Below are 27,485 nucleotides of genomic sequence, written 5' to 3'. Positions count from 1 at the left end.
TCTTTACTATATCTTTTGACTATGCACTAATATCTCACCGACACTTTACGACATTGTCTGTTGATATAGAAAAGGTTTTGCTTACCGTATCGGTGAGAACCAGCCCCTGGACAGCCCACCTGATGAAGGGTAGGCCCAGAAACCGGTTGTGGGAGTGGAGCTTGGTTCCTCCCTTTACGACAAGCAAAGGCAAGAAAATATTATTTATTATTATTCATATTGATACCAAGTACATCCCAAAATATTAATATAATGTAAATATTTGCAATTAAGGGATGTGGTATTTTCTTTGTCACAGAGTATATATTTTTTTAGATTTCTATTATATTCTGGTTTACAAATTTGATGTAGTGTGCATTCTCATATGGGACACCGTGTATACAGGGTGTAAAAAAATAGTATACAAAACTTTGGGTGTTGATTGTACACAGATAAAAATAAAACAAAGAGTTCCTATAAACATATTATACCCTAAGATGCTTCCGCTGTGTATTCCTTTTTATCAGCATTATGCACATTTGCATGATATTTAATAATGATAAATTGACATCTTTTTATTATTCATATTTGAAAAACTCTCTTCTTAAAATTGTTAAAAACTCACATAAACTTACATAGAAATATAGCGGTATTTCCACTCTATCCTTGTACTGACAGGTAGCGCCGTCGTGTCTACAACACCCTGTATCCTCTGCGCACCTGTAAAGTACCGTGCAGTGAGGAGTGTAGGTAACTGCCGGGTTAGGATACTCCTGTTGTACTGGAATGACTTTCGGGATAGGATTCCTGCAGGATCCCGTGTTCTTGACTCGAATGTAATGTTCTACAGCTGCTCGCGCTCGGCTTTCTGAAAATAAATGATTGATATGAAAATTAAAAAATAGATATTTAAGTAATATACGTTAAGTAATATATCGTTCTAAAACGGTAATTTAGAGGTGATACAATCTATGACTAACAACTCTATGTTTTGCGCTAAGATCAGTTTCTAAGGAACTTAACTTATCAACCTCTAGAATAGTCTATTATGCCCTTTTTGAGTCGCATCTTCGTTATGCCCTTCCATTTTGGGGTACTTGCTGTGCGACAAAATTTGATCGTATTTTCAAACTTCAAAAGAGAGCAGAAGTTCGATATTGACGGGACTGAACCGTAAAACTCACTGCTAGAATTTCTTTAAAAATTGCATAATACTGATTCTTCCTTCCTTATTCATTTTTGAATCCATTTGCTTAATCCGCAAACACATATCTGCTATTCCCGAAAGGCCATCTCACAACTATCCACTTAGGAATGCGGAGCACGATCTTTATCTGCCAACCCCGAGTTCAGAACTAATTAAAGGCTACAATTTACTGTACAATGCCAAAAAAATGTACAATCATCTGCCTTTGAATATCAAGTCACTTTCATTCTTTCCCGCATTTTGCAAAGCTCTGAAATCACACTTACTGGAGAGAGCCCTATATGCGGTAAACGACTTTTTTGTTGATGCTTAATCATGAACAATTTTGAATTTTAAAATTTTGATCATCTCACACACTGGTTAAAGGTTTAGTATTGAAATGTCCATATATGTGTTTTATTTGTAATTTTAATGACATAATTTTTTTTTGAATTGATTTGTATTGTATGATATTTTTTATTATTTGTATATTTTTTTGTGCTTTTCTTTTTTATGTAAATGCTTTGTCGATGAAACTATTTTGGTTTTTTGTACAATAAAGCGTTGTTTATTTATTTATTTATTAACTCCCTAGGATTCTCCAGAGATCTCCAACTAGGTAATGAATAAGCTATGTCTGAAGTACACCCCCTCTAGGCATTGTTCTGTTACATAATATATATATTGTCACGACCGTTACAAGAAAAATCATATTTTTTGACCTGATTTTCAGTTGATTGTTGTTAAATAATGTAGCAGACATAAAGTCGTATATGATTAGAATACAATACGAATGAAATTAAGAAGAAAATATGAGGAAATGAATATAATGGCAACGGAGACCCTCAGTTAATCATTGGGCGTACGTACGGTTGTCAATCAATGCGAGAAATTTTTGAAAAAAAGGTCAAATATAGGTCACAAAATAAGAACAGTAAAACTTTAATAATCCGGATAATCCTCCGAGTCCGGGTGCTCTATTAATTCTGATACTGCTATTATTCGGGCATTTTAGGACATTTGTCTATGAAATCCGGGCACAACAAATATCAGAATTTTCCAGTCTGGACAAGCAGAAATATAAACATTTTGTTTGTGAACTGAATACTTATACAGGGTGTTTCAAAAAAATGTGCCATCTGTCGGGATTCCTCACGTAAAAATAAGAATTATTTTTCATATTAACATAGGTCCGATTTTGCTTTGTTTCGTAGCTACAGGGTGTTACAGTCTTAATAATCTTTCGGTTTATTATAATTTCCTTCAAGTGCTTTTAGTAATTCGAATGAAATTTTGAGGGCAAAAGTTACTATAAGTGCTACATATGTTAATGCTAAAAATAGAGAAATTCATCAGGGACGTGCATATGGGTTATCACTGGAATATTTTTCAAAAAAAAACATGTGCACCACTAACTTTTTTTCTTTTCATATCAAAATAATTGTATAGTCCGTTTAAAGCCAATTAATTAAATGTTATCTCTTGATATTTTGTCGGCTTCGGCTTCCTTGATGAAATAAACGCAATTTTATTAATCACAATTAATAAAATAAAAATAAAAATAAAATGAATAAATTATATACCTTATATAATTATATATTTATGTCATATACTAACATACCAAATCTCGTTTTTTTATCTGAAAAAATAAAAAAGTTATAGGGGGTGAGCCACTTTTGAGACGCACCCGGTATATTTCCTAATTTATGCCAATATTATTATACTTTTTTGTTTGGTTTGGTTCATTTTTTTATTATTACTATTAGCAGACAAGGATATCGCTATTAATTATTATTACTATTAGTCCAGCCTACCTGTAACTCTAAAACTCTGCATTTCTATACCCAAGTTTATAGGATTTTTTTTTATATTTTTTGATGAGGAATCAATGAGCACCTACGTTAAACTTTCGCAATTTAATAATATTAAAATTTATTAAAGGTTTAAAATTGCGTTTATCTCATCAACAAGGGCCGAAATTGACAAAATATCAAGAGACAACTTTTAATCGGCATTAAACTGCTTACACTATTTCGCTAACAAAAGAAAAAAAGTCAGTGGCGTTCCTACATGCTTTTTTAGAAAAATATTCCAGTAATAACCCAAACGCACGTCCCTGGTGAATCTGTCGACACTTTTTTACCTTTTTAAAATGACACATGCGACATAACTGCGACATATTTTAATATGTCGCAGTTATAGTGAGTTTTACCCTCAAAATTTCATTCGAAACGCTTAAAGAACTTGAAAAAAAATTGTATTAAATCAAAAAAATATTATGATTTTAAACCAAATCAAACCAAACCAGACCTAACCTAACCTATGTTGATATGGAAAATAAATCTTATTTTTACGTGAGGAATCTCCCCACCAGAAATGGCACATGTTTTTTGAGACACCCTGTATATTTGTGAATTAGATTCTCGAGCATCTTAAACGTAATGGCGTCAATCTAACGAGCACATAAAATAAGGTCTTTTATATCAAAATAATTTCAAGGCGTAGGCTTTGGGCCTAGGTAAGAATATTACTATCGATGACGTGCTGTTTTCCAAGCAAACAAATAGTTAGATTTATTTGTATAGTTTTATTTTTATAATAATTTTTATAATATACATTTTCTAAATAACTTTTTATTTTTATTTTTTAGATTGATTGCTCTTTCAGTGTCTTCTTACTTCTCTTCTTATTCCCATATTTTTAATGGAACACCCAGTATATTATTCCGATATTCAACGAGAAATTCATATCTCTTCAAAATACTATTAAGGTTGGAGTTTTTATGTTAATATTGCTGTGTATTTCTTTATGTTTAGTTTAGCATCAACAGATCTTTTTTATTTGATAAAATCTATATAATAATAATTAATTTTAATCACACTAAGCTTCAAAATTATCTCTGACAACGCTATTTAAGCCAAGAACTTACATATGTACCTACGTATCCTGCGGTTTGAAAACGAGACGTAATTACATTCCGATAAAATTACTTGTCTCAAAATCGAAGAGCACCGTCTGTGGGGTCTTGCTTGTCCGAGAGAGCCGTTGCGTTGTCGCTCTAGAGCTGGATCTGAACTGTATATCCCCAGGTGCAAAGCAATTATCCGATGCTCGCGAGATAATAGAGTTAATGAGGTGAGGTAATACCGGAACGGTTGTTGTTTAATCAATTTCAGTGAATTTAAATACCTAATAAGATACAGAATGTATTTTAAATAAGGGATGAAAGTATACAGGGTTATACTACAAATTCGAGGTACGAACATTGGTATCTCGGAAACCGTAATAGATACGAAGATAGTTAAATTAGGACAAAATTGCTCCTTGGGATGTTCACCGAGATTCCATCAAATTTTTTTTAAAAATTTCAAGGATTGCTGAGTTTTTTTGAGAAAACGGATTTTTCTGGAAATCAATTTTATTTTTTCCTGCCGTTACTTTTTAGAAAATCAAAAAACTAATTGCACATTCTCTTAGCCACTTTATTAGGGCTATCTGATAGTATTTTTAGATTTTCAAATTAGCTGATAATTTGTGAGGTACAGAGCCCAACTTAATTTTTTTAAATACGGATCTGCATTTTTTATTTCAGATTTTAAAAGAACTCGGTCTCCTGAGTACAATGATATGCCAAACTTAAAACTTTTTTTCTGTTTTGGATACCTTAACAGTAACAAAACTATTTAATTATTATTTAAAATAATTTCAAGCCTTTAAATTATTTAATCTGATTATATTCATCGTAACAATATTGATCAGCGCTAGTTAATATTGAATAAGGAAAATCGAGCCAATTGAAAGATTCAAATAAATAATATCCAGGTCAGCAATTTAAAGATATTATTTTTTATATATTTTTTTTAAAGATAAACTTTTTTTATTGTGAATTTGAAATCTCAGTGTACCATCGAATAATATGCATAATGGTGCGTTTAGACTTGAGCACGCACGAGCTGAGCGTGCGCGCACGGCATTCGTTCGCGCTCTCGGCTCCGTTCAAATTAAAAACTTATTTTTCGATGAATGAAGTGATCCATTTGTGCGCGCACAGCAGAGTTGTGTTGGCGAAAAAAATGGACGACCAAGAAATAGTCGCGGCTGCAGTCAATGTTATGCACAGCTTAATTATTAAAAAGGAGAAAAATCGAAAACATCGTCGCTGGTGGCAAACCCAAATTTTTAGAAATCGATATAATTTACTGCAACAACTTCGTGTCTGAGGAGGGCTATGATCAGTTCAAAAACTTTACAAGAATGACCAGACCCGACTTTGAATATTTACAAAGTTTAATAACACCGAAAATTACGAACAAAAGATACAAATTTTAGAATAGCAATTTTATTAATATCGACATATTCAATATTAATTTTATTTACAAGATCTTGCTATGAGTTTTTTTATTATTTAATAATACAAAGAATGTTTAACATCCCATAATATAGGCAACTTTTCATATTCTTCAATTAATAATAACGAAGATTCATTGATCCACTCCATAATTTTAATAAAGAAAACGAAAAAAAATCACACACGCACGCACGAACGCAGACAAAACAAATTGCCGGTGCAAACTGAGTGTTCGCGCACACATAAAATCCCCTTGAGCACGGACCAAAAACCGACACCAGACGGCTCACGTTCGCGGCTGCTCGCGCACAGACGATTCGGAGTGAGCGTGCGCGCACAGCCGTTTACACTTGAGCATTCGCGGAGGATCAGTGCGTGCGTCCTCAAGTCTAAACGCACCATAATATTAATCGTAGTTATTATAAATAAATCAACTTCTACACACTAATTTCTAATGTTTTAAGTTTTAATCATATAATGTTTTATTTTAACAGTAGCTATAAATTTTGTACTAAATTATTAACAACTGTCGACACCTTAGTTGACGTGTCAACAATTAAATTGTCGACGTGACATTCTCGACATCGCGTCGACGTCGTCCAACTCTGATGATGTTCAGTCTTAAATTTTATTTTAGATTTTATATGGTAATAATAAATATTAAGTCTAATAATACCAAGTGATAAATGGAAGCGAATCTTACCTTCACTATTTTTTCTGATATTCAGTTGACGGTTCCTCGCCTCCGTCACACCTTGTCTTGTACCAAACTGATCCCATTTGTATTCAGACATGCTGGAGTATTGTTTTGCCACTGTAAAAATAAAATATCTTGAATATAGCAAAATCCCATTTTTAGATACAAGCAACGACAATTTCTAAATACAGTTCAACCTCTTTAATCGAAACACACGGTAATCGGAACGTCCAATAACACCCTAATTGCGATATTATAGTCGGAATGTTACCTCCATAACCTCCTCACCTAACTTCCACAAGTAGCACACAAGCTACCACCTTCTCCAGCAAGGGTCTGGAGCCTACCTCTAGACCCAATAAGTGACACAAGCTGCCGTTTCGTCTACCCGGCCTGCGTCAACCAGGCGGGCTAGACGATCCTCTGAGAGTAGGTCTTAGGGGAGCAGAAGCATGGAGATACCTCCGACTGCTCCACGAAGGACTTGCTCCAGAGGAAGCAAAAGCGAAAACACTCCTCCGAAGAGAGAGTAAAGAAACCAAGAAACAACCTGACTCATCTCCATCAAAGAGCAAGAGAGGGAGCGAGAACCTCTCACCTCTTCTTTGACAGGGAGAGAAAAAACCCAGGATGGAAAGCCGTCCAATACCCGGAGGCAAGCAGGGACGTATCACCAGCTTTGCCGCTTTTGCTGGACAAGTGAAAATGGCGGCGCTGTCAAAGGATTTCCCAGAGGTTGCTCTGACCACCGACCAGCAAACGTCTCTAGAAGAGGCTATACTGGACGAAGTAGTGGCGACCGGATCGCAACACAACGGTCTACAAAATGTGGGTCAGCTGCGTTTTGCGGGGATACACTTTCGGGTGGGCATGATCCTCATAGATTGTGTATCTCAAGAATCGACGAATTGGTTGGTGGAAATCGCTCCTAAGCTTAAAAATTGGCAGGGGCCTGAACTGGTTGCAATGAAGGGAGAAAACATCCCTAAAGGGGTGGCCATCACGGTCTTTCTGCCGAGGAGCAAGGGGAAAGACACCACCTACCTGCTGAGCCTTATCCAGGGTCAGAACTTCAATGTAAGGACATCGAGTTGGCGAATCATCAACTCGAGGGAGGAGAGTCATGGTCAGGTCCTCACAATAGGAATAGACCTTAAATCCAAGGAGGTAATAGAGAAAGAAGGACATATCCTCTATTATAGATACGGGACAACACCGGTACCAGGTCTAAGAAGAGACCAAGTTAAAGAGGTGGAGAAAATGGAGACAGATCCTCCAGCCTCCACCTCACGGGTTCCTCAGCCGGAGGCAAGCTACTCGACTGTGACGAGCGGCACGGAGGGCCAAACTCCAACCATGAAAGGGTGTGTACCCTCGGAGGAAGAACTGTTGTCAGAGGAGGATGAGATATACCCTGTCCCCTCTACAACAGAGGTATGATAGGTTATAGACTGTGTGATGACTCAAGGAAGGGGGGTAAAATAGATCTTTAAGATCGCAGTGATTAACCTCCCCCCTCTTACTCATTCTACATTCTACCTCCATAATCGGAACTTTCTTCTAAAGACTTGACAATTACGTAGCACAGTGTCTCCTGGCTATGTTTTTCCCATTCCTCTCTCTATGAGTAACACGTTTAAACCTGAATATATTTAAAGCTAAAAGCAACTTGAAGAGCTTCATAGGAAGCTGCAAGTTCGTCAACAAAATATCAGTCCAAAACTAATGTGTGATAGATGGTTATGGTAATGTGCATTCTTTCTCTCAAAAAGGTAGATGTTTATCGTCAAAACAATTTGACGTTATTTTTTTAATGTTTACTTATGTAACAAATAACTATCATAAGATTTTTTTTCGCAATATAGTACAATATGCATAGTGTATGTATTGGCTAATCAGAATAGGTCGTACCGATTAAAGAGGTCGCACTCTGTTGAGATAATATATTCTTAATTGAGATAATAACGGGTTTTGAGTACCTGGAATGGTTCTTTCCGTTGGTTCCTCAGCCTGGAAATCATCATCGTCGTCGTCGTCTTCGTTTGAAGTGTCGAAAAAGTCCTCTTCATAATTGGAGTCGTCGTCTTCCTGAAACAAGGGGATTTATAAGAAAATGTAACAAAAGATACTTCTGGCAAGAAGATAAGCACTCCTTATTGGACCATTTGATTACTTTAAACAAAACCTTAGAACCTATTGATTTCACACGTCAAAAATGTATTTTTTAAGAGTTTTGGTATAGCATCCAAATCCCTAAGTATTTTGAATAAGAGCTTCTTTAGGGTTCACCTAACATTCCTGTTGAATATCTGAGGCATTCGAATCAGTTTTTTTCTTTTCTCATTTTCTACCACTTCGTAGGGTTAATCCTTACTATGCAAACACTATTAATATCTGACACGCCCAAGTATTTCATTTTTACTGCTTTTTTACATTTTTGAAAACCCTATACACCAGTAAAAGAGCATAATAAATCATATAATCTCTATTTCTTTTTACCATCTAATTTTCACTAGAAGAGTATATTCCCATTTAGCATTTTGGGTTCTATTAAAAGTGACTAACTATCCAAATTTAGAGCTCCCAGTTGTTCCTTAGAGGTCAAACGTCACTGACGCCTATTTAAATTGGAATGTTTAATTCCCGAACTCGGGCAGTGTGTCCCAATTAATAACATTCAGAAAAAAATGTGTTTCAATAGCCGAATATACAGCTGTTTTAGTGGCCGTAATACCGAGGACCACCCAAAGAGTGTATAATAAGATTTGGCTAATAAATCCTTTTATAAGATCATAATTTAAGCCATAATTCTTGTTGGATTGAAGAAAGCGTGAATACGAGTATTATTCTATGCAACAATCCTGCTTAGTAGGGATTATTTTATGGTGTTACTTTAGTAAAGTAATAAGGGCTCAATGGAGCGATTCCGTAATATTTTGTTACACCGCTGTAAACTTACAGTGGTGTAACGTTACATAGGGTGTAAGACCGGGTTTATAAATTTTTTAATGGTACGATTTTGTATCTTCATTTACGCGCTATAAGCGATGTATCGATATAACCTTGACGCGATGTAGAAAATGTGGCTAAATAGCAGTTCTGTAACTTACATTACGCTGTAGGAGTGCTTACATTCGCTGTAACTATACATCCTAGAGAATGCAGATGTAAATCCAATGTAAATCCTTACATTTGAGGTTAATCAATGTCAGAGACATATCAATATTTTAATTGTTGCGGTATAAACATAAGGATGTAACTATGGCGTACAGCGCATCCGTACAGCGTTACCATATTATCATAAAACTGTAAAACCCGGTCTTACATACTATGTAACCTTACACCACTGTAAATTTACAGCGGTGTAACAAAATATTAATATAGGATTGTTTAAAACACAAAATACTCCTATTACATAATGCGATGAGCTTAAGTGTGATTCTCCAATCGCAATTAAAACTGCGATTGCGAATTTAAATCGCTGTGACTGAAACCTGCGAGTAATTATATCAAAAATTCTAATTTTCCAAAATTTTGTATTTAAAGGCCCTATTTTCTTGGACTAATTACAATACTCCTTGTTCTTATTGGATAACAAAAATCCTTAATAAAGTTTACTCCAGCCTAAATAACCATCATTCTACAGCAACAATTTTCTGTGATTTTTCTAAGGCGTTCGACTGTGTAAATCATAAGATCCTAATTAATAAACTGCAGCACTATGGGTTCAAAGGAACATCTCTCGAATGGTTTAAGTCATATCTGAGCAACAGAAGTCAACTTGTGAGAGTGGATACCACGTTATCTTCTAGCAAGCCAATAGAATGTGGAGTACCTCAAGGCTCAGTTAGGCATTGCTAACATAAACATTAGTGGTAAAATATCTCTTTTTGCGGACGACACTAGCTTCACTTGGAGCAACAAGGACATCACGGCACTTCATAGGATTACATCAAATGACTTAATCATCATTAAATCTTGGTGCGATTCGAACCTCCTGAGTCTCAACATTTCTAAAACTAAAGCTTTGTCGTATAAAAACTCGCTGCAGCCTTTTGTACTTAACAACATCACCATTGACGTCGTAAAATCTGTAAAATTCTTAGGGCTTAGACAATTCTTTAAAATTGGACATGCATATCGACGCTTTGTCGAAAAAATTAAGCTCTGTTTTGCATTAAGATCTGTTTCTAAGGAGCTAAACTTAAAAAAGGTAGAAAAAAGACTCGGCTTTGAGAAAAATGGATGCCTTTTTTAAATTTCTAAGGAGCTAAACTTGCCAGTGGCTGTAAAAATACACAAAATTCTATATGATTTATCCGATCCAAGTTATAAAAATAGTAGAATTAAAAATAAAAAGATTGAGACAAAATTGGAGTTGCAATTGGATTGGATAGTACATAATAATTAATAATAGTAGTTGTATGTATGTATACATTTATATTGTTTAAGTTTAAATATTGTAGGTAAATATTTAAGAATGTTTTTTTTTCGGGATACCTACATAATTTACATTTTTAATTTGTACCTATGTATACCTACAGGATAGCTCACTACATATAGGTATGGCGGTGAATGTGAACGCGTTGGTGTGTGCTAGAATGATCGCTCATGTTATCGCTGCCCTGATCGTGATCGTGATCGCGGCCGTGATCGCACCAGTGTGCGTGTAGCTTAAGACTGACAATGTAATTTGTATACTTGTGTTGTATTCTCTTTTGTTTGTTTACTTTACTTTTGTCTACAAATTGTAAAATTTTTTGACATAAAGGCATTTATTTATTTATGGCAGTAAAATCGCTACTCGCAACTATTGTAATATTGGTTGCCTAAATTAAAACTCGCAAATAGAAAAAATCGCAGTCGCAGTTTTCTATGAGAGCCAGTCGCGCGTTGCACGTTGCGATTGCCATTTTAAAATCTCTGCGATTGAATCGCAGTTTGCGATTTGTTGCTCATCTCTAGTACATTCTTCATATACAACACAGTATTTGAATTTATTAAATAACATTCTAACGCCTTAATTATAAAATTTTCTACAACCCATTGACTCGTGTTATATCGATTTCACACCGTCGCACTTCATATTTTGTTCCAGTAAAGCGATAACCGTTAGAAAATAAATCGGACGTAATGTAAAACACCGACGCGAGTACTGGCAATAATCTAAGGCAATAATAGCCTTAAGAAAGTGTTGGAACGCTTTACGCATCTGCTACGGGCTCAATTAGGCTACGTTATAAATAGCGAAAGATAGAGTTACGAGAATAATACACCTTTCTTATCTGAAGCGATTTTCAAGAGGAGGAAACATAAAACATTCGATTTCCGAAGTTAAGTTTAGTAGTTATTGGTCTATAACTCTATTTAACGTTATGTTAACGTACGATACTTATTGCGTGTGTTAATAATGCTTTATGCTTTCTAGCTGTCAACTCTTTTTTTATTCGTTTTCTGATACCTACTCTCTGTGTTCTCTATTTTATGAATGTATCCGTACCAGATCATTCCTCTTTATAGTTTTGATAAAAACTTTTATAACAACTACTTAAACACTCTGCTAAACAGCCTCTACACTATCCTCAAAATGTTTAACGAAATATTTCTGGAAATTTGATTCAGATTTTCCCAATCAGCATGATATATTGATGTTGTTGCCAGTATTACTCTTCAAACAATACTACTGTTATACAGAATATTAATATTTCAAAACGCGTTTATTATATGTGTAGTAGATATTTAGGTTACGAACAAAACTTTTCACTTAAACTGCAGAAATTGAATTACAATATTTTTATGATTTAATTTTATTATAATGAATTAGTATATAAAATTGTATATGATATGTTTGTTTACAGCCTTAATTGATTAATATAAGAGTAATATTGCTTGATGAGTAATACTGGTAACATTATCAATATATCCCCTTAAGAAAATTATTATTTGACCCGATGTCAACAAAAGTATGGTCCACGGACATTGTTTAAAAGCAATGTTCTTTTATTGTTCATAAGAGAAATTTTTAAACGATGCTTTTACAGGGATTTAGACAATTAAAACTAGAAAAGCAAAACCAAAAATTAGTAAACTAAACTTTGCTACAGACTACAGTTTAAATGTTACTTTACCTTTACCATAACCAGAAATAATAAATAATTAGAAGATTTTTTAAATAATTCTGTGTATATTTTGTTCAAGAGGCGCAATACCGTAGATTATAAGCCGATAAATAACAGACCGCTAGTTAGTCACTGTTTTATTTATTTTAGTATAAAGTAATTAATAATATTAGACAATGATTAAAACTAAATATTCTCGGGTTACCTTCGAGGATTAGCCAATTTAATTTACCATATTGCCAAGACTTTTTTACAAAATTAAAAATATTAACTCTTCCTTCCTTATTTATATTTGAATCCGTTATGAACGCGGAGCAAGATCTTTATCCACCTACCCCACGCTCAGAGTTAGTTAAAAGTTCAATATTATCTACCGTTATTAAAACAAATTATCTATCTATTTGCTCCAATATATTTTGATGCATAAATTTGTCTCAGAATATATTAGTGTTGTCTCACGATGTGAATGGTTAGTACGAGTGGCGAGAATCACCGCGAAGTGAACTGCTCTACTATGTTTTACCCCTACGATCATTTGCATGAAAATCTGGGTAATTTCCTAGATATTCTCTTACCTTATGTTGTGTAACAAGTAAGATACTGAGCTCCATTGAAGCTTCGTTCAAAAAACGATCGAAACTGGTGCTCTGACTGTTAGCATGTGTACGTGAATAAGAATAAGTGCAGTAAGTGACACGCATACTCAAAACCAAAAGAATATGTGGTTAAAAGTAAGTAACTTTAGAGTAAGAAAATTATTATATTTCTCTCACAATGAGAGGTGTCCATGTCTTCAGATGTGAACAATCTACCCGTACACTGTCTGGGCCTGGATTAAGAAAAGCCTCTTACAGTGTCTGTGGCTAGAAAAGAAAAGGTATATCAGGAATTATTTAATTAAATAAAAAAATTATAAAAGCAGGAGTGGATTAGTCACCCAAACGCACGGTTAGGCATACTTCAGCATTCCGACACAATCTCATAATTTTTAATAATCCTCTTTCACATATTTATGTCTTCCTTTCTTGTCCATGCAAATGAAGCCTCACTCTTGGTTCCTCGGCGCGATTACTAGCGCTTCAGCGATAATGTAGGGTTCCAATATGTCTCCGCGTTTTATTACAGGCCGCGCAATATTTACGGCCGTCGCGGTTCGCCTTTATTATAGCTCTGGCCGCGATCGCAGATTGCGTTCTTGTATTTGCACGCATTGAATGGGGCGCAACGGGTCGTGCTGCCTTGCCAAAGAAATCCGCACCGTTTCCAATAACTATGTTCTAACGCATCGATACCAATCTGCAGACGCTGTTGGTTAAGTTCACTTTCGATTTGTATTCTGTACCTCGAATATGAAATATTGCATGGCTTTATCATTATATGTATTTTTGTCATATACATCAGGGTTCGCCAACAGTGCGTCGGGCATCTGTAGCTCCTAAAATAAAAAACTCAATTTAAAATTTTAGTAAAAAATAATTAAAATAATAATTTTTTTAAATTTTAGTATTATTTTTTTTTATTTTTTTTGTCAATTTTAAGGCCAGGTGTTATTTCCTTTACGTGAGGTGGTATTAACTCTCTTCATTTATAGTTATCGGATCGGAAAGAATTCTGTTCGCGTAGCGTCCGTTATTTAAACTTAACCTAAGTTTGAATTTAAAACTTTGAAATTGTTTTGTTTACTAGGTACCTATTTTAAAACTAAAGGGCTAAAGTGCTTATTTCCAGTGCTTTATTGTTCAACGTCTGCCAGTGGGTTTAGGGCAACAAGCAACAAATTCTCTTAGAAGGGCTAAGTCGTCATCTGCTGTAAACCTAAGCCTCTTAATAGGTTCTTTAATATTGGAAGAGGTGGAATCCATATTTTGTACCATATTTATTTAATTAAAACTAATCCCAGCTACTTAAATATCAAATTACCTAATAAATTACCACATGTCCATTTAAGCAATTTTTAAACGTTATTTAGAAATAGCGCTTGGTGTAATTGATCCGCAAATTACGTCAGGCGGTAACGTTATTAGCGGGTGTTGCGTTAAAAATTGACTCGCGCATATCGTAAATCGTAACCTTGATAAGGTACGCGTAAATACTGCATGACGTTCTTCGGTTTTCCGATATCTTTCTAATAACTGTGCCGGTCATGCGCTGTGCACAATTTTAGAGGCCATAAGTGGTCGTGCTATGTGTGCAAACTAGTAACCTAACTAGTACCCGATTCCGAAAATTGGAACCACGAAAAAGAATAAAGAAAAAACAACGTTTATAATCTGTATAATCTGTTGTTCTACTATGTTTCTACTAAAGTCGGCAGCCTGGTTATCAATAGACTGTGCTTGTAACAATGATAACAAAACAAAACAAAAAGTTTTAAGTTATTTTACATGACATCATGTACTGTGGCTCTAACTATCTAGACAATAAATTCAAAGATAGTTTTGTTGACAAGAAGTTTGTTGAAAAAAGCTAAGGTACGGGGGGATCATTCCTTTTGGCAATATGGCGTTTTAGCATGTCCCAAGCATGCTCGATCACATTCATATCTGGAGACATCGGTGGCCACCACAGTTTTCTTATACCCTCTTCCTCACAAAATTCGCGAACCGCTAAAGTGCGATGGGGAGGAGCATTATCGTCCATCTAAACAAATTTATCCCCCACTGTCCCTCGAAATGGACGCACAATAGGCTCTAAAACGTCTCTAAGATATGAGGCACGTGTCATTGTGCCATCAATAAAAACAAGAGGAGTTCGAGCTCCGTGCATTATACCTGCCCATACCATTATGCTTCCCCCTTGAAACGGGACACGGGGTTGAGCTGCATTTAAGCGTGCTCGTCTTCCAGATGCTCTCCAGACCAAAGTTCGTCGCGAGTCTGACACTAGGCCTATTCTTGTTTCATCACTAAATATGACGAAATTCCAATTAGCTCCATTTGCTCTTATCTCCTTAGCTCACTGTAGTCGCGTAATTTTGTGCTGTAAATTAAGCTTCGGAACACGTAGAGGCCTCCTTAAATGTATTCCTCTGCCATGGAGTCTTCTTGCTATGGTCTTTCTTGAAACATTTACTCCTTCACGGCGAGCTAACTCATTTTTAATAGCAGTAGAAAGCAGGGGATTGCGTCGTGTAATTAGGGATAGTTGACGGTCTTGTACAGCAGTAATAACTCTCTTTCTACCTCTTCCAGGCCGGTCTGTAACCTCGTTTGTCTCCCTGATTTTTTTAATATTCGCGAAACATCGCTTTGGTTAAATCAAAATTTCAGCTATTGCGACTTACCGGTAGCCCTGTTGAGACAGTGTGACTATTCTGACTCTATTAAACTGTGAAATAATGTTTCTAGGTATTTTAAGGCCAAAACAATGGTCAAATTTCTTCTGAAACCCAAGAGACCACAAATCGAAATGTGCAAGAATTTGTAATAATATTGGATCTGAACGGTAAACATTGTTTACCATATCCATTTTAAAAATTTAAAATGTTTATTACAGATTATCAAAGCTATCTATAAAAAAAAAATTCTTTAATTTCCGTATATTTTTAAACGATATATGCAATAATTTTGGCCATGTGTATATGTTCAGATAGAACTTTTTACTGATGGAAAAATTCCGAAAGCATATAATTTTTGAAAATATCATCAATAAATTTACTTTGCAGGTTGGTGCCTTATGTTAATATGACACTTTACATTATTAATATTTTGTCGCGGTATTTACGTTATCGATTTTATTGTCATTTCTCGTTAATGCAAATGCAATGACATGACGGATTAAGTTATTAAGTTCTTAAAGAATGCAACTGATTCGAGGTAAGCAGACGGACTGACAAATAAACTAATTGGGTCGTAAAAGCTGTTGGTCTTTGACCTGCGAATGCCGTACAAGATGTTTCTTTCATCTGGCTACTTAACTCTTGTTTGACGTTCGAATTTGATTTAACTTATTTATTTAAAAAGTTACGGTCCTTTTTTCGGGGACAACTGGTCGAGGCTTTTATGTGTCAATGAAAAGTTAAATAGTGCAAAAAATGATAAGTGTTTGGTTTGTGTGTTGTGTTTGGCACTCAAAGAAATAAGTAAACATAAGGGCGTCTTGATAGTGACGGACAAGACGTTTATGGACAGATGCTACATCACTATATTTAAAATTAAACGGAAATGCAACAGTGTACAGGGTGGTCGAAATTGGTATGTTTTAACAGAGAAAATCTATTTACTGACTAGATAGAGCAAAACCGACATAAATGTCATGGGCTCGATTTCTGAGACACTAATGGCGCAAACCGTTTATTGATATTTTCACTGCTAACTAAGATACGGGGTCTTTTTGAATTTTTTACCATTTGGAAAATTGACCATAACTTTTTTATTTCGCGGAATAATAAAATTCTGTAAAAACGTCATTAGGGCACTTTTTTAAGCACAATCCAGTGGCGTAGTCAGTTTTTTTCTATGCTTGCTCTTTTTGTCAGAAATAATATAAAATACATTTTTTTTAATGGAAATCATAGGTGTCTATGAACTTAAAAAAAATGCTGGCGTTTAACTCTTTCCAACGATACAAAGTAATGGATATCTATTTCTAAGAATGAGAGAAATATTAAATTTTTTATCTTTATATCGAAGCGGGCCTAGATTTTCTGTTGACTTACTTGCCTAACTATTTTAACTAAACAAAGAACAAAACTAAAAAAACGTATTTTTTGAGTGACGAAAAGTTGAGTGAGTTACAGTAATTTATTAGGCGAACTGGTGTAATAAGTCCAAAAGCTTACCTAGTAGCCTTCTGAAATTCTTCTCTCGTCCCAATAATGGTTCTCCCCTTATATATAAGGTCTTTTAATTTCCCCCATAAAAAGTCCAGAAAGGAGTTAAATCACAGGACCTAGCAGGCGAAGATATAGGCCCCTTGTTCCAATCCAATTCTCTCTAAATTCTCCGAAAATAGTTCAGTTGTAACCCTGGGCGTCTTTAATTATGCAGATAAATAATAATATAGAAAAAAAACTATTATTAAATTGTGATAAAAAATAATTAGGTAACTAGGTCAACACAAAATCAAGACCCCCTTCGATACAAAGATAAAAAACCAAATATTTCTCTCATTTGTCGAACTAAATACACATAACTTTATATCGTTGGAAAGGGTTAAACGCTAGCATTTTTTTTAAGTTCATAACCAACTATGATTTCCATTTAAAAAATTATATTTTTTATTATTTCTGACAAAAAGAGCAAATATAGAAATAAACTGACTACGCCACTGGATTTTGCTTAAAAAGGTGCCTTAAAAACGTTTTTACAGGAATGTATTATTCCGACATATACAAAAGTTATGGGCAATTTTCCAAATGGTAAAAAATTCAAATAGACCCCGTATCTCAGTTGGCAGTGAAAATATCGACAGGCGGTTTACCCCATTAAACGTGTCTTAGAAATGAAGCCCATGACATTACATATATGTCGATTTTGCTCTATCTAGTCAGGAAATCGGTTTTCTCTGTTAAAACAGGCCAACTTCGACCACCCTGTACATATTAGGATTTTTTTTAAATGCATATCTCCCCTATAAAAGTATGTACTAGGACCTACAGTTAATACCAAATAAACTTTTAGTCACGTGATTAAGTTTGACCGGCACAGTGTTGCCCACTTTTACATGTTTTCTTTTAATCAAAATATTTTAGGGAACAAAATAAATTAATTATAAAAGCTATTGTTTACATTAATAAAACTCACTTTCTTAACAGCACTTAAGGGACATAAAGGGCCTAGTAATTTTATTCATTAAACACCCTGTATGTTATTGCATTTTCGGCTTCCTTTTTAATCACTTTACATCGTCCCAAAATATTATTAAATTTGTTTCAATAATTTCAGAGATATAAATAAATAAAAAAGATATTAAAACTACAAGATGTGTCGTGAAATCAAAACTTTGCTTACTTTCTAGAGGTAAGTTGCAGGTACTTACCAGAGTTTTTTTTAGTCTTTACTTGCTGTACTCGCTGTTACTCGCTTTTTAATTTTGTATCCGACAATTAAATAATATACAGGGTGTTCCACTAAAAAAAACCATGTAAAAATATTTTAGATTTTAGTAAGTCTGGCGTGAAATTTTGTGGTTTTGATTTGATATTACGAGATTTATAGAAAAGTAAGTACCAACCATAGTAAATAGCTAATATAGTTTTGATTTCAGAGCGTTTCTTGTTTATTTAATATTGTTTAAAGGATTTAATTTATTAATTAATATCTCTGAAACTATCAAAACAAATTTAATAATATCTTAAGATTTTGTAAAGTAATCAGAAAGAAAGCGAAAAACGCAATAATATAGAGGTTATTCCATTAAAAAAAAATCATCCATATCCAATTATATTTTTTGAGCCACCCTGTAAAATTTAGATATCTTCCTACAATGCCTCCAAGTACATATATAAAATTTTTACTTAAACAAAATTCCTAAGTTTTTTTTATTATAGCAGCTATATTATAGGACCAGCAAGCAATTAGAAATTGGTTCTAAAGTTGATTGAATTATATCGGAAAATTTAGTTTTAGTTTATATTTCTTTAATTATAGTAAGAATGCACATTTCTTAAATGGGATAATCACATTTTATAGTCTCTGGCGAGTTTAAATTTTCTATCTTTCAATTATTGTTGTCGTTTAATTCAAACTGTCCACGCAGATACTTCCAACGTATTGAGCTATAACACTTAAAACCCGCAGTAATCTCAATAAAAGTCTGGATAATTCGATTGAATAGAAAATATATAAAACAAACTTAACTGCTTCATGTTTATGACCACCATTTCGATTTTACAGTTCGTTCGGCATCTGCGGCTACCGAATTCCGAGATCAATTTAAACAAGTGCATTAATGAGATATTTTACCAATTGTCGACTCGAATAATGTAGGAGTATAACGGCTATAAATTAAAGATATAAAGATATATACAGGGTGAGTTTCCTACGATGTTCTCTGTTGGTACCTCGGAAACTACTGGAGATAGAGAGTCGGTTAAACGAGGAAAGAATTGCATTTTTGTGGGATCATAAATATGCGCCTTACAGATTTTTGAAAATGTTCATGGCTTACTAGATATTTCGAAGAAAACAAATTTAGGGTATTTTAAAAATTGTCCCTAGTTCCATTATAATCTATTTTAGACAAAAAGTTTTCAGATAAAAGTTGTAGATAATCACATCCCTAATGAGTTTGTGTTCTCCGGTTTTGTGTTCTCCGATTTTATGTTCTCCATTGTTGCATTCTAAAGCCTGTAATTTTTAACGTATGACACAAACATATGTTTTTTTAAATGGACACCATAGTTGGCTGCCACGACTTCATAAAAAGCGCCATTTTTTAAGCTTTTCAGCGATATAAGCTATAATATTTACTGAGATATAGCCAATTCTTATAATTTTTAAACAATTTCACTTAGTTAGCCATGGAAACAAGATCAATCGTCGTGAAATGTGAAACTGTCACTTCCAAACTTTGTAAATTAAAATAAATAAAAATTGTAAATATGAATTTTTCAAATGAAGAAAAGCGTGGAGGATTATTGGGAGGGACCCCCCCCCCAATAATAAAAAAAATGTTAAAAATTATTTATATCATAATTATGCAAACTCAGGGATAGGAAAGAGACCCATTGCATGGACCTCCTCGATCACCCGACCTATCCATTTTATTTTTTTTATGCGATATGGTTGACAACAAGGTTTACAAGAGGTTTTAACAAGAGGCGGTACGGCAGAAGTTTAATTAAGTCGACCAGTTTTAGTAGTAATTCAGTTTTAAAAAGATGTATTTATGTACTCAAAACAATGGCGGATTTTTTGAACATTTTCTATGGTTTCCATTAAAAACACATATGTTTGTGTCATTAGTCAAAAATTACAGACTTTAGAAAAAATTGGAGAACACAAACTCATTATGGATGTGATTATCTACAACTTTTATCTGAAAACTTTTTGTCTAAAATAGATTATAATAAATTCTAAATAAATGAAAATATCTAGTAAGCCCTGAACTTTTTCAAAAATCTGAAAGGCGCATATTTACGACCCCATAAAACTGCAATTATTGTCCCATTTAACCGACTCCTATCTCCAGTACCTACTTTCCGAGATACCCATAGAGAACATCGTAGGAAACTCACCCTATATAAATCGTTTCAGTTTTTGTAATATTCAGTATCATCCAGATGGAATAAAATAGAAATTAAATAAATGGGGGCATTTTCGAAAAAAAAATTGTGTGTGCACTATGCGTACGCATATTTGAAGTGGAACTTCTTATTTCCGTGTGTCTGTATACCCGTCCGTCCTCGTGCCAAGTTTGGTTCCAATCGACCCATAATTAGGAAAAATTCTGATGATTTCGTCCATTTAGAGGGATCGGTTCGAAACGTCGCGTCGAGGGCGTCATCATGTAGCCGGTCCCCAATGAGGAAAATGCATGTTTTTAAATAATGGTTTTAAAAATAGTTCATATAATTACAAATTGAACAAAAAAAAATCGTTGATATCGGTTAAGAAATGCCTCTAATATAAAATAATTAAATATTGTTAATTTAAATGGCCGGGCAAACGCTCTCTACAGCGCCTTGCCGCTGTGACGTCACCCGCCGTTCTTCTGGTTGAGTGGAGCCAGACGCGTGTTTATTTTACACAGTTTGCTTTTAAACGCTGTTGAATCCGAGTTAAAATTTTAGTTATTTGTGTTAATTAATACATAATGAGTAATTAGTGATATTTATAAATAGTAATGGATGAGCAAAAACAGAAAAAAATGGTCCAAGGCCATGAGAAGAGATGAAAAGAAAAACGTTAAATTATCCTCTATTTTTACGATTTATTGTTGTGAAGATCATTTTGATGTAAGTTCATATATTTATGTATATTGTATATTGTCTTACATAGGTATATAAAATTTGAATGTGTACAGGGTTATTCATTATATCTTGACACCCACATACAGCCGTAATTGCAAGTTTTAAAAGAAAACATTAAATAAAAAAGTTGCATGGTTTTTCATATACTCTCTTTTAAAATTAATTCTAGTTATACAGGGTGTCTCAAAAAAGGTGGTCCAGAAAATTGTAGGTATTTTTCGCTTTTCAACTGTCAATATTTCGTAAACATTTGAAGATAGGTATAGGATATTATACATGAAATATATCTAGAATATCTAGAAATTTCCGAAGACTCCAAAAATATATAGGGTGTTTCACTTAAAAAAGTAACTTAATTTTAGCGTTTGCTTATGAGACACCTTGTATAATATTTTCATTACTGATAAACAATTTATTTCCTATAGTTTCGTAAAAAAACAATCTTTAAAAATAACAAGGGTAAGGGGGTGTCAATATATAAAAAAAAACTTTTTTTCTCACGCTATGCTCTGGAGTTATTTTTCCACGTACTAAACAAATATTTTTGTCTCTCTTCACTTCTACATAACCTACAGCATTATCTCCATACGTCTCCCTACCTGATCTGAAAAATAAGTTTATAACATTAATTTATAACTATATAAAAGTTCGTAACAGTAGGTACCTACTTATACTTAAATATGCCTCAGTACTACAAAGAATAAACGTTACATACTGTTTTTTTCCTCGTAATTCAGCACCAATAAATTGGGAATTTGTATATATAAAAGCAGCCAACATAAAAGCATCGACTTTTGGCAAGTTATCTGATTGTGCTTTTACAAACCCGGAATCTGCCATTACTTAAAAAATTCTCAGAACACACAACACATACAAATAATAACTGCACAAAAAAGCATAAAAAGCTCCTTCAATCAACGCTAAAAGCAACAAAAATGTCTTAGTACGCCACCTAAATACGTACATAAACGGAACACGTCTGGCTGCTGCTGGCCATCGCGCGTCGACGAGAACGGCGGGTGACGTCAGATCAATAGAATATCGTTTCAATTCGCGAGGCGTCGTTTGCGTTATCTATAGTATTTTAATGGCCCGTTTTATAAAATTGTGGTACTGCTTTCAAGAAAAAGGTTTTTTTTTTTGCATTTATACATATTTATTCTAATAAACTGAACAGTTTCTGGCGAAAAATAAAATATATGAAATCGTTAGTCTCACCCTCATGAAAACGTAAACGAAACGTCGTATCAAACTTTGGAGTGTGGGACCGTGTGCACCGTCGCTCACGTAGCCTATCCACCAAATTTGGTCGGGATCGGACGACATCAACTTTTGACGTTTCAAAATTAACTGTCACAATAACACGTCGTACACGGTCAAGTTGGTCTTGTTCCAATCTATCGACATACCAAATTCCATTTTAAGGTTGACTCTCACTATACCTTTCGTTTCCATTCCATATACGTTCCGTATTTTTGATTGTATTCACGCTTCCGTCCCGTATCAGTTCCATATTTTTATTATACAATTTATATCATTATGAAAGTTTTATTTTAAATATTTGTATATTTTGAAAAAGGTAATAGATTTAATTAAGAGGTGAAAGAATAAATAAATATCAGCCAAATGTTAGCACAGCTGGTACAAATGTAAGAACTTGTCAACGCTGTTTCCGATACGCTTCAGTCCGTCCACCAAAAGGTTGATTTTCTGAGTATACCTTCCATATCAACTCCCTTCCGTTTCTCTTCTGTTTACATAAAATATTATATCATGTAAATGAATAGACGACAATACACACTTTTCCTTTCATATATTTTTTTTGCCGGATAGACTGAAGATTGAAGCGTATCGGAAACAGCGTTGTCAAGTGCTTAAATTTGTACCAGCTCTGTTAAAATTTTGCTGATTTTTATTTATTCTTTCGCTTCTTAATTAAATCTATTACCTATTTCAAAAAATAAAAAAAATTAAAATAAAACTTTCGTAATGATATAAATTGTACAATAAAAAGTATGGCACTGATACGGAACGGAAGCTTACGTATAGCGTCAATACAATAAAAATATGGAACGAATATGGAATGGATATGGAATGGAAACGGAAGGTATAGTCAGAATCTAAAAAAATATATGGAAGGAAAGAATATGGAACGGAAGGGAAACAGAACGGATAGTGTGCATTGTCCTATTCATTTACATCATATAATATTTCATGTAAACGGAAGGGAAACGGAAGGTAGCTCATACGGAAGGTATAGTAAGAATCAATCTTAAATCGGACTATTTTTTTATTTGATTCATTGATGATGGGGTTTCGTAGCGCCATGAATGGTCGTCAAAAGATCATCAAAACCTGATGAATACATCACATTATATGAAATTAGGCCAATGACGTAAATTCTTCAAAAAAATAGTGATTTTAATTTTGTGGTCAAATCAACATGTCTATCTGTCATACACATGTCTAGCGACGGTACCTTTGGATGGTACAGAATCAGTTTTCTGTCAAAATACTCTATCGTAACACCGAAAACTAAACAATACTTAATCAGTTAATAAACTTTTACTCTCTTCGAATCAACAGCCTCGCGCTTAGCCAAAGACAGGAAATTTTACTTTCTTCTTCATTACACATCTGCCAAACAAAAACAAAAAAATACGCAACAGTACATTCTGAATGAAAACGAAGTAGTTTATGGTAGTAAGGTCGTACCGAAGGCAGCTGAGCAGTACTCGTTTCCTTTAGTGTAAACATAATTAATAGAACGAGATTTTCATTTGCGACACGTTCTGTGTCAGCCAGCGTGTCAAGTTTTAAACAAACATCGATAGGAAGACGTGTGCATATGTAAATTTCTGTTTGGGATGTGTTCCTTTATTTGGGCTTTCACTTTTAGTAACTCTTCACGTTGAATTTGTCAACGTAATCAGAAATTACCTCACTACAAAATACAAAATGCTTAATAATAGCGATTATAATTTTTTCAATTATCCGTTTCTTGGATATTCTTTTCTAAATGTTACTTATTTTGGTTTGAAATCGGTCTTTGTGGTCCATCAGTTTAATTCTTTGAATGTCGTATCCACTTAATTTTTTTACGGACTTTGTTTGTTATGTAGATCAAATTTTAGTTTGAGGGCGTGAAAATTAGAAAATAAAAACATTAAGTGTGTATTCCGTTGCTTACCTTGGTTATGGTTTTATCTTTCGTTTCCTGAAAGTTTTCTTATTACGGAACACGGTTCCTGAAAAATTCGGTTATAACTGTCACCAAACTAACCAGCGCGAGAAGGCTGGTTTTTCTGGTTTTGTTTCTCAATCAATGTCATTTATGGGACAGAAATCAAGCAAATATTGGAAGTTCGAGTGAAATTCTCATTTAATTTCTAAAATTTGTAATAATATTTTGTATTTACATCCAAAAGCAATGAAGGTAGGCAGTAAAGGTAAATATATTTTATTAACTAAATAGAATGATTTTTTGGACCATTTAGACTTATCATGCAGCCATTGTTTCTTAAAGTCAGGAACATTTTAAGAAAATATGAAAAACAAGACAACAAGTAATCGTGAATGTTTTGTAAGCTATAAAAATATAAATATTGATTAGATTTGTTTATTTATCTGTTTTTATCTGATCTGTTTTAATATTGGACCTGCAAATCTTCACTTGAGCTCTCTAACGAATTTAACAGTTTATTAATAAAGTACTTTTCAATATTAAACTCCACTGAAAAGAAGAAGCAAACGTACAAGCAGCAGAGAATAGGTATATTAAAAATGCATAAAAGATAAATTTTATAATAGAAGTATTGAAATTTAGAAAACGTCAACAATTTGACGTTTCCAGTATTTTACCAAACCGTTCCGTATCAAACCGATATTTTTTACCGCGCAGTTTACCGGTCTGGTTCGCCTGGTTTTGCAACGGGGTACAGCCTAAACTAAAAGAACAAAATATACATATATAAACGGAAAGTACTTACAAATAATAGAAAAATAACTGACTCTTACAGTTATTCCCAGGATATTTCTTTCCATCGAGCATTGTGCGACTTGCAGTTTCCTTATGATGATGGTTTTAAGTGTCCAGGTTTTGAATGCATACTATGCATAGGTCATGACTTATAGTACATATTGACCATATGTTTTCAACTTTGTTTTCTACTTAAAGGCATTCTAGATATGAATATGATTGAGTTTATTTCTATGCTAACTTAATTCTTCTGTTGTTTTCTGGTAGTAGAGATACTGAGTTGTGTATTGGTTGTCCCAAATTCTACTATTTCCAGTGCTATGTTGTTTATTAGAATATCTTTTCTCTCTACTAGTTCACAGTATATTACTTCAGTTTCTGCTAATTTCATTTTAACATCTACTTTATTGTTAGCTTTATTTAATTCGTTATTTTGCGTTTGTAATTTTTCAAGACAATTGATAATTAGGACTATGACATCAGCAAATGGTTAGAATTATTCAATTATTCTCCATCTATTTTCAATCCTTTGCAGGTCCAGCCTAGTTGACAGAAGATTTTGTCTAGCGTTGCTGTAAACAACTTTGAGGATATCTGTCATGCTCTTTTGCCACTTGGAAATTAGGGTTGTTATATCATTACTCTTGCTTTGGCTTCTTTGTATCTATTGGCAGGAGTTTCCATATGGTATATCTATTCCTTGTTTCGGCAGAGCCTTCATCCTTACCTTAAGATATTGTCGAAAGCTGAGCAAAAAATTTGTCAAGTGCGAGTCCGACTCGCGCACGAAGGGTTCTGTACCATTCATTATTATCTATATTATTATTTTTTACCCTAAATTGGGGAACAATTCCCAGATTTAGCATCACTGTACTTCGCGTCGTTTTCATACGCATTGGCCTTCCAGTCATTGTGATCTGCAGAGTACCCAGGGAAACCCCGGTACCGAAAGTACCGTAACCCGAAATTATTAATTCCCGGTTCTTTCGGGACTCGGTATCAAAAATTAAAAAAAAAAACATTTTTTATGATATTTTCATTGATAATTTTTGGCGGTTCAATCAAACTCTTCAAAATACGTATACCGCGTGCGTCTCAAAAGGGACTGACTCCTATAACTTTTTTATTTCTTCAGATAAAAAACGAGATTTGGTATGTTAGTATATCATAAATTATGAATGACTGACGTATTTAATTGTTTTCAGTCACTTCCTGTTTCACCGGAAATTACTACAACTTTTGATTTTTAAATGGCACCCTCAGTATTATTTTACTTTATTCGATAGAAAATGATATTCGGAATAGAACGGCATATCGTGTGTCAACTTTTGATTAGAGCATCCAACACCGGGAGGCAAGCAGGGACGTATCACCAGCTTTGCCGCTTTTGCTGGACAAGTGAAAATGGCGGTGCTGCCAAAGGATTTCCCAGAGGTTGCTCTGACTAACATTAGACACTATATTATTATAAACTCTTTTTCCGATTTAGCTGAAATTTTCAATGCGCGTATAAGTAATTTAAACAAAAAATGAAGAAACACATTACTAAAAATTGTATTAATCAATAATAAATATGTAAAGAGTAAAAATAAATATGTAAAAATCTGTAAAATTTAAAAAAAAAGATTAAAAAAAAGTCGCCTTGACTAGGATTCGAACCTGCCTTACTACGGCTCCAATGTCATAACAGCGTAAAGTCCTAACGCTTGCGGCCACCGAGGACTCGAAAGATTCTATGTAAAATTCTTACTTAAAAGATAATGTTTAGTGAAAGTACTTTTTTATTTATAAACATTTATTTAATTTTGTTTTTAGTATTTGTTCTTATAGCGGCAACATAGTTACATTATCTGTAAAAATTTCAACTGTCTAGCTATAATGGTTCATAAAGATGGACCTTTGTGACGGACGGACGGACGGACAGCGAAGTCTTAGTAATAGGGTTCCCGTTTTTACCCTTTGGGTACGGAACCCTAAAAAGTTCTTTACATAAATCTTCTACCCGATTTTGATATCTTGAAATTTTTATAATTATTGCTTATAATCTTAACACCAAATCTCTTAATAATTGACATAATTTGATGTTGAAAATACAATAAATTATTATTTTATTTATGTTCAACCGTTGAAGATAAATAAATCCTCAAATATTATTAAGTATATACATAAAATATAATAGGCTATTGTATAAACATTCTCTTACGTATTTTTATGCATCTATTAAGCTTTTTAATGTAAATTAGCTAATACTGATGCAGTTTAT

General features: G+C 33.9%; 1 protein-coding gene across 2 annotated transcripts in view; it reads right to left on the bottom strand.

Moving 5' to 3' along the window:
• Positions 1–27,485, bottom strand: part of LOC115888137 — a 188,070-nt gene that overhangs the window by 24,698 nt on the left and 135,887 nt on the right. For both annotated transcript variants that reach the window (XM_030907726.1, XM_030907727.1), the window contains exons 3-5: positions 8,190–8,298; positions 6,217–6,327; positions 615–847 (exon numbers count right to left, since the gene is read on the bottom strand). In XM_030907726.1, the coding sequence (XP_030763586.1) occupies positions 615–847; positions 6,217–6,327; positions 8,190–8,298 (453 nt within the window). The remainder of the gene's footprint in view (positions 1–614; positions 848–6,216; positions 6,328–8,189; positions 8,299–27,485) is intronic.

This window comes from Sitophilus oryzae, unplaced genomic scaffold (assembly GCF_002938485.1).
Source record: "Sitophilus oryzae breed Bouriz unplaced genomic scaffold, Soryzae_2.0 scaffold_684_pilon_pilon, whole genome shotgun sequence".
In the NCBI taxonomy this organism is placed as follows: domain Eukaryota; kingdom Metazoa; phylum Arthropoda; class Insecta; order Coleoptera; family Curculionidae; genus Sitophilus; species Sitophilus oryzae.
The sequence above is the reverse complement of the archived record's forward strand: the minus strand, read 5'-3'. Positions and strand labels throughout refer to the sequence as shown.